Source organism: Heptranchias perlo, chromosome 18, assembly GCF_035084215.1.
Source record: "Heptranchias perlo isolate sHepPer1 chromosome 18, sHepPer1.hap1, whole genome shotgun sequence".
In the NCBI taxonomy this organism is placed as follows: Eukaryota; Metazoa; Chordata; class Chondrichthyes; order Hexanchiformes; family Hexanchidae; genus Heptranchias; species Heptranchias perlo.
In genome coordinates this window covers 15,392,828-15,402,121 of record NC_090342.1, presented here as the reverse complement: position 1 = coordinate 15,402,121, position 9,294 = coordinate 15,392,828, and the positions used below count along the sequence as shown (strand labels likewise).

General features: G+C 37.4%; 1 protein-coding gene across 4 annotated transcripts in view; it reads right to left on the bottom strand.

Annotated features, from left to right (window-relative positions):
- Positions 1 to 1,972: 1,972 nt before the first annotated feature.
- The window catches only part of cnot2 (CCR4-NOT transcription complex, subunit 2), a 118,538-nt gene continuing 111,216 nt past the window's right edge, over positions 1,973 to 9,294 (bottom strand). For all 4 annotated transcript variants that reach the window (XM_067999429.1, XM_067999432.1, XM_067999430.1 and 1 more), the window contains 3 exons: positions 8,975 to 9,075; positions 8,626 to 8,770; positions 1,973 to 3,113 (listed from right to left, as the gene is read on the bottom strand). In XM_067999429.1, coding sequence (XP_067855530.1) covers positions 3,027 to 3,113; positions 8,626 to 8,770; positions 8,975 to 9,075 — 333 coding nt within the window. In that variant the 3' untranslated portion in view covers positions 1,973 to 3,026. The remainder of the gene's footprint in view (positions 3,114 to 8,625; positions 8,771 to 8,974; positions 9,076 to 9,294) is intronic.

The window sequence follows — 9,294 nt, the reverse complement described above, 5'->3', positions numbered from 1 at the left end:
AAATAAATCCTCCTTATTCTTCAGTTACAGGTGTAAAACTCAGTTGGCACTCTTGTTGAATTGGATAACCAGTTTTTTTTTAAGATAGAGAGAATGGACAGTTCCCTATATGACCACTACTGAAATGAATAATATTGCAATAACTTATGAAAACTGGTTATAAAGATTATTGAAGCAACAGGAAAATCATCTGGGGATTAGCAGCAGCGGCCAAACCTCTATAGAAATGCTTAGTCTGACTTTAGCAAACAACGCTAAGTTTTAAGTGTTAAGTCTAATCTACCGCCTTTGCAATGATTTTATTAAACCAGTCTTTTAATATTGAATTTCTAATTTTCAGCCCCCCAGCAAAGATGTGCTAAAAATTGAGTAAAATTAATAACCATAACTATGTCTGATGCATTTTCTTATAAACATTGGATTGAAGTTTGAGAATGCTTTTAAGTGTTGTAACCAGGAGTACAAATAATTGATCGCTTCAATTTTAAAGATTTTAACCCATTTTTACTTCATTAACATGAAAAATGCCACCACAGAAGTGGGACAAAGTTTTCAATGCCTGATAAACTTCGACGTTTAATTTATACTACTGCTTAGAGTGCTCCCACATTTGCCAGAATTCTTGCATTTTACAAGAAAAATTAGAACAGCTGAGAGAAACCAAACAAGACAAACAAATAGAAATACACATTACTGTGTTCACACAAACACAGGAAAACTATGGAAGAAATTAAGGGTAAAAAGTGCAAAATCCATAGGGAGAAAACACACATGATTTGGGAGTACTGAATTTATAACCTTAGTTTTTTCCCCTTGTTTGCACACAAGAATTATGAAAATATTATTACGTAAACAAGAGCATGTTTAATGTACAGGAAAAGTTTGTTCATAAGAAAATTTGATTTGGACATGCTTCAGTAATTTTAAATATTTAATCCCTGAATATTGGTGCGTTATTTTCTATCACCACACGTATGAATTGCAAAGCTGACTTACTGTCAGTGTAAACTGCACTCTAACACCGGTTTTTGCAAGGTGGAAATAGGACCATCTTTAGCTAGCTCCCTGGCACATAATCCATGGAACTGAAGGTTTACATTAGTAGGTCTAATACACAAGATCTCATGCTGATCAATTCATATGTAGGGTACAAACACAGATCAAAGCTAAGGTAGTTTACAAATTCTGAACACACTGGTCTACAGTTTTAAAACACATGCAGTAAATGTCTGGTTTCCCTATGAAAAAAATGACAAAAGCCTGCTTTAGCTGCTACTAAACTACTGCAAGTTGATAAGATTCTGCAATGCACAAGTCATGCCTTTTGTACAGTCACAAGACTCGTTAAGTATCAATTCTGACCCTTTAGAATGTGGTCACTGAATTACAGCATTACATGACTGCACAAGCATAATTTTTGCAGTTCAGTACAGGTATACTGAATAATAATTGAGCTAGACTTCAGCTTTTTAAGTTATCTCCTTCAACAAGTAAATAAACCCTAGATATCATTAAAAGGAATCAGAAGAAGTGAAAAAAATCAGTGATAACAGACCTCCAGTCATCAAGAATATACATTATTTAGATTCACAACCCTTAATGTAGTGTTCCATGTCCCAAAGGATATTCACATGAACTGAAATATTAGGTACTGTACTTTTCAGCTAATACAGGGCTGTACTGTTTAAAATGATCATTTGGGTACAATGATGACGGCACCTCCCGATTTAAATAAGACATAATAGGCACTTCCCTTTTTAAATTTATAAATGAAGCACATGGATGACAGAATTCAGAACAAAATTGAAGCACTTACCTGTTGTCGTAAAATCTGGTGAGCAGAAATGTTTAAGACACCAGTCTCCAAGTGAAAATTCCAACAAATACTTCAAAACTTCTTTCATTGTATTCAACGCCATCAATTAAAAAGACACTATTGTGTAGCAAGTTCAAATTAAAGGCAACACTGCAGTTAGGACAGCTTTTCTACTTTATTACAAAGAGAAGAAGCTTTAATGTGGTCAGAAAATACAAGATTGATTTTTTTTTTAATTCTTTTTTTTCCTATGAAATGCTGCTGTTCAACCAGCCATTGTGAATTGTCTCAGTTCACTTCCTGAAGTCCCATCATGTTCAATTGGGTATGGATGTCCTTGGCTGCTGAAAATCTGGCCCTTAAGTGCACAGGGCGACACAGCGGTCCCCTGCTCAGCAGTTCCCGAAATGTCCTGTTTTCATGTATTGCATCCATGCACACCTCCGAAAAATGAGGTACAGCAGGGCAAATATTTTCCAAAATAGATGTCATATATATAATATATACACATTCGTACATACATATCTTTATTCATGTGATGTCCAAAAATTAAAAAAATGTACACTTTTATTACAAAATTGTAACAAAGACTGGACAGTGTTTTGCTCATTCTGGAAAGATGAAGCCCAGTGATACACAACCATGGAAAATGTCCAGAGGTTGTGGCAATAACGTTCACTTAAACAGTCAAATGTTCTTGCATTTAACTTGGCGGAAATGCCATTCAAAAACATTAGGGGAAGTAAAATGAACAAATCAAATGCAGGCTGCTTATCTTTCCAAATGAAATACAAGGAGGATCTTCACATAAAAATGCACTAAACATTTTTTTTTATTACCAGTAATGCTACAATGAACAATGCAAACTTTTTAAATTTTTACACTTTGGAAATTTAGCAATGAAAATTTTGTCGGTCCACTTGCCATTTAGCAGAACAAAGTCTGCCTGTAGGCTGAAAAATTATTTTGTTTTCTGTCGTTTTTAAACATACCCTGCTCAAAATAATAAAAAAAAACGGAAAAAAACATTACAAATTCAGTTGTGTTGGGCAGCACATAATTACTAAGGCAGGACTTCAAAATGTCGATCCATCCACATGAGCCAATTGCCAGATCCTCAAAGAATAAAAACCAGGATGCCTGAGCCACTTCGGTTTCCGCAGTTTGAGTATTGTGCTGAGACAGCCATACCCCATGAACAGTTAAGTCTTTAGAAGGCTTGCTGAGCAGGGTTGTAGTTCAAAGATGACGGCAGATGAGGTCTTTCCTCTAGTTTATCATACTCCAGGTGGAACTCCTGAAATCCCAAAAAGAAAGAGTCAGCCATGCGATACAAAAGCAATACAAGACACTTTGTGACATCTAAGGATGTACACTAGCAGTGTACATTCACAGATTAACCACCACATAACTTGCACTTATATAGCGCTTTTAATGTACAGAGGCTTCCCAAGGTACTTCACGAATAGGCTAAGGAAGACAAGACGGGAGAGAATACATTACAACAGTGACTACACTTCTGAAGTACTTTGTTGGCTGTAAAGCGCTTTGGGGTGTTTTGAGGTCGTAAAAGGCACTACATAAATGCAAGTCTTTTATTAGGAGAGATGAATAAATGTCTGGTCAAAGGGATGTGTCTTGAGAAGGTTCTTAACAGTGGATTTAGAGGCAGAGGGGTTTAGGAAGGGCTGAGGCAGCTGAAATCTTTCACCAGTGGTGGGGTGGTAAGGCATGTTCAGAAAACTGGAGTCACAGGAACAAAGGAATGGGGAGGGTACACAGGGCGGGAGGAGATGACTGAGGTAGGGTGGGGCAAGACCACAGATGAATTTATATACAATGATTTTGAATTTAATATGTTAGGGAACATGGGGCCAGTGTAAGTAAGCAAAGATGCGGGGTGAGGGGCAATCGAGACATGAAGGACAGGATATGTGTAGCAGAGTTTCAGACACATTCTAGTGTTTGGATGGTGGAGAATAGGAGGCCAGCAGTACAGTAGTCAAGGCTGGAGGTCACCAAGGCACATATAAGGGTTTTAGCAATGGAGTGGCCGAGGCATGGGGGGGGAGGTGAGCAATTTTGTTGATTGGACTTGATGATGGCAGGGATGTTAGGTTTAAAGTGCTGTTCAGGGTCGATCAGGATGGCAAGGTTACAAATGGTCTGGTTCAGTCTCAGAGAATGGTCACGGAGGAAGATGGAATAAGTAGTAAGGGAGCAAAGTTTTGGGTGGGAACAGGAGATGATGGCTTCAGACTCCCCAATCTTGAGCTGGAGGAAGTTGCTGCTGGACAAGCAGTCTGACAGTACGGAAGCAGTCAAGGCGTTGAGAAAAATGGCGGAGAGGTAGAACTGGAGATCATCAGCATACATGAAGTGTCAGCCTTGGTTCAATGAGAGCACTCGAAGGTTGTGTGTTCAAGTCAGAGACTTGAGCATATAATCTTCATTGCAGTGCTGAGGTAGTGCTGCACTATTGGCGTCTTTCAGATGAGATGTTAAACCCATCTACCCTTCCAGATGGATGTAGAAGATTTGGTCATTTACCTCATTGTTATATGTAAAACCTTGGTTTTAATTGGCCACATTTCTCGACATTTCAAAAAGACTTAATTGGCTGTGAAGTGTTTGGGACGCCCTGAGATAGTGAAAGGCACTATATAAATGCAAGTTATGTAAAAACCCATGTCTGTCGATGACGTCACTGAGGTGCAGCAGGCAGATAGGAGGGGCCTGAGAATAGATAATTGGGGGACCCTAAAAATGACTATGGAGGAGGGAAGTGAAGCCATTAGTGGAAATATATTGGTGGCATTTGAAAAGGTAGGAATGCAGTCTTACAAGGGTAGTTTCATGGTGATGGATGACAGAGAGGCATTAAAGGAAGATGGCATGATCCACCATATTTAATAGTGGAGGAGGGATAATCAGCACAGTTACAGAGTAAGTCATTCACAGTATTTCAACCAGCTTCAGAAATTGGCTTGCATTTGTATAGCACCTTATTGAGCATCTCAGACATATCACATATTAAACATCTCTAAAGTATAATGACTTATGGAGGCAGACATAGCATATTCTATGCAACAAAATAGCTGCTATTTAATTGGCAGGTTTATTTTGTTTTAATTTGTGTTAGTCTCTTGCACCCTACTTCTTACTACAACTACTATAAATAGATTACAGAACACCAAGTGTTACATCATAACAAGTAGCTATTATTCTTTAAGATGTTAAAATGTAAGTATTGGCATTTGTAAATAAAAATGATGCATTGCACTATAAAATAAATACAAACATTGAAAGCAAAGTTACTTATAATCACCAAAAAATGTTATTGAACTTTTTTTTGGGAGACCATTAAATTCAAAATATATAGGAAGGGTTTTTTGATATATGGTCAAAACTCAATGAAACAGATAGGTACTTGTCGAACACAGTGAGGGACTGATATCACCATGTGGTGCATTAATCTAGCAGTCTGACTAGCTTTAAGGATGGTTTGTATTGCTTCTTCAATCTGGTCAGAGTTCCATAAAAATATTACTAAACAATCCCTTCTAGTATTATCTGAAGTGAAGCTACTTCATGGGAATCTGGAACTTCCTCACGATCAGGTCATCACCTAAAGGAAAAACTCATGATATCAGTAACTTCGCTGCTTTGTCAACTACACGTGCCTCCACTGATAAAAATCACGTATCCTAGCTATATTGCAACTGCCAACTCAGATCTATAAAACACCGCCAACTGTTAAGAAGTTAGCCAGGCCCTTGCAAACCCTACAAAAAGTTACCTGAATTGACTGTTGTGAAGTAACCCCATCTCTAGAGTTACAGATTTAGTTCACAGAACAGTTAGATTAAAGAGCGAGCACCTTTCCTGTCAACATTTTATTTTCATTAAAATCTATTTTATTTTAAGAGAGCTTCTTGGAGATTAATTTTCAAAAAATTACAAATCCATTTTAATCAGATTTTATTTTAAAATGGTTTAATGCTAAAGGAAACATAGTTGCATACAGTCTACAACCTAGAAACAAGCCATTCAGCCCAACTGGTCTACTCTGGCATTTATGCTCCACACGAGCCTCCTCCAACCCCTCTTCAGCTTAACCTTCTATTCCTTTCTCCCTCAAGTGCTTATCTAGCTTCCCTTTAAATGCATCTATGCTATTTGCCTCAACTACTCCTTGTGGTAGCGCATTCCACATTCTTACCACTCTTTGGGTAAAAAAGTTTCTCCTGAGTTTCCTATTGGACGTATTAGTGACGCTCTTATATTTATGACCTCTAGTTTTGGACTACCCCACAAGTGGAAACGTTTTCTCTATGTCTACCCAATCAAACCCTTTCATTATCTTCAAAACCTCTATCAAGTCACCCCTCAGCCTTTTCTTTTCTAGAGAAAAGAGCCTCAGCCTTTCCTGATAAGTATATCCTCTCAGTTCTGGTATCATCATTTGTGAATTTTTTTTTGCACCTTCTCCAATGCCTCTATAATCTTTTTATAATATGGAGACCAGGACTGTGCACAGTACTCAGTGTGGTCTCACCAAGGTTCTATACAAGTTTAACATAACTTCTCTGCTTTTTAATTCTATCCCTCCAGAAATTAACTCCAGTACTTGGTTTGCTTTTTTTTAAATGGCCTTATTAACCGGCATCGTTACTTTTAGTGATTTGTGCATCTGTTCCCCGAGAACGCTTTGCTCCTTGACCTCATTTAGACTATTTTCCAAACAGTATGTGGCCTCCTTATTCTTCCTACCAAAATGCACCACCTCACACTTATCTATATTGAAATTCATCTGCCATTTACACATGCATTCTGCAAGTTTATTAACTAGAAACAAACTCAACAAAACATCCCTTCACTGCGAGCATGCACAAACCCTTATAGCGTATAGGGAAATATGGATTAACAGTGCAGAGTTTACTAGACGCTTGCATTGCTGTTTGATCAGGGAAAGGAAAGCTTTGTGTGATACCCCAATGCGTTCATAAGAGATCTGCTCACCAGCCTCCAACAGTCACCGAAACTTTTTACTGTCCTGATAGCTCTTTTATAATAAAACTTCAACATTGATCTTGGAGACCAGTCAACTGACCACTGGAGAGTTGCAGTTTTACACCAGTCTCATTTATACTTAAACTAGTCTAAAACTGAAACAGTGCGAGATTATCTCCTCCAAAAAAAAATCTGATTTGCTCCCAGTTTGTTTCTGGGTAACTGCAGTTGTATTGCACTTCTTGAACTGCACAGATGCTGGATGTGTGACATAAGTGAACCATTAGAATAATTTTCTTCACGGCTAGCAACAAATGTCAGTTTTCTGCATTTAAACTTGGTGAAATTGGCAGCAAAAAAGTTCAGTTTCCATTGCTCGGATACAAACTGAAATCAGCGTCTATCATGTAAAGAGGGTATGAGTTTGTTCAGTGACCAAATAAGCAAATTCTGCTTTGATTACACGGGGCGCCTGGATTTTTAACAATGTTTTGGGGATTTGATTCTGTGATTCCATCCATTTAAAAAAAAATCGAAATCAGAACTAACTGTTTTGGCCAGGAGTTAGTTAAGTTGTCATTTTTTTTAGCTAATATCATCACTGGTTTAGCAAATGATGATCTGCACCTGACAAATATGAAGTGCAATGCTTGCTGCATGTCATTAACAGGTTTCAAAATGTGCCTTCACACAATCCACATAAGTAAATGCTTTTCTAATTACCTCTTCAAACGCTGCTGATGAGTTCTCTTTAGGCACCCGGGTTGATCAGGCTGTTGAATGTCAGCCCAATTTATCATATCATATATTGGCCTACTCCCTCCAATACCACAACCAGATAAAGTTATATTGTTCAGTCTCCAGATTGGCTAAAATAGGCTCCAAAGGCTTTCCTTTAGCAAATCAGGATCAGATTTGGGACCCTAGGAAAGTACAGGATCAGAAAAGACTATGCAATCCACTTGGCCAGTGGTAAAAACTAATACCTCCAACTTGCCCAGTCCCTATTAATAGGAAGATTTAAATGTATCTAGGCTCAATCTGAAACAGGAGGATGGAGGAACCACAGAAAATAAGATAGAAACATTATTAAAGCTTAAAACAAAAAGTTAATATACAGAATCCAAGTAATTAGTATCAAATAAAATTTAAAATAATTACACAAGAGTGAGCACAAGGAAGCAAATAAAATGGGAGGGTGAGGGAGTGAAAATGGGCGGAGCAGAAGTTTTTTCTAATCTTATTTAACATTGTAAAAATAACACATTTCAGTATCACGCAGTTAATATTACAGCAATAAATCTACTCCTGACAACTGAGTGGTATTACTACTGCAATTTAGAATGCAAAAGGATACAGAGAAAGAACAGGAAAATGGGATAAAACCACTTCACTTGAAAAGCTAGCTATAGCACAGACATGATGGGCCAAATCGCTTCCTTTTGTGCTGTAAATTCTATGATTCTTCAGTGCATGAGTTGAAATCTTCAAAAAATTGATAGCCCAGAGAGCACAGAACTTGCTAGAGCATCCAGCAGTCTCGAGGGTTAAAACAACAGCACACAAATCTAGGCTATTTCAGCTGTCTTTATTATAGAGAACCACAGCTCAGATTTGCTGGGCAGAAAAAAAGATACACAATGTTGCATACAAAAACTTATTGGTTGTTTCCAGCAAACAGATGATGCTTAATCTCTCGCAAAGAAACATCAAGTTAGTAACTCATCTGACTCCTTTACAATAGAAGGCCAGCAATTTCTGCATTATATAAAATCAATCAGCACATCAGCTCTTACTTTAGCAACCTTTCTCCAGTTAAGACAGTCAAAGAAATAGTATGTCCCCCTTTCATAGGTGTTGGTCTTTACTGTTGGCTCCATTCCTGGGGCCCTGGTGATCCACACTCGCTCTTCTTTGTGGTACCTCCAGTCTCGGTTAAATCTAACATTTATAACATGATAAAAGACATGTATGAATATAAATCAAATAAAACATAGCCAATACATAGACTAACAAATGGCAAATTATTTTTTTTAAGACGACTGAAAATCATGAATCAGAATCATTAGATTTTCTTAACATAGCAGTTATGCCAAAAAGAAATTTAGTTCAAACTAAATGTGCTATACATTTAAAAGGACATACAGCTCTACTGCTGCAAGTAACTGTAAGACATCTCCTCCATTCATGTAGTACAGATAGAAAAGGAGGTCCTCTCCGTAGCGGGCAAGTTTTATTGCAGCAAGCTGTAAAGAGATCATTATGTTAGTTAGTTTTATCTTACATTTTAAATATAATGCTTAGAAATCTTAACTTATGACATCAACTATATTTTATATACAAGGGTAAGTGACACAGGATATAATCAACACAATAAATTCTACAATGTGCCTGTAAATGTCCAATTGATTACCAAAAGTATACACATTATGTCATTAAATATTCACACTCTGATCATGCCACAA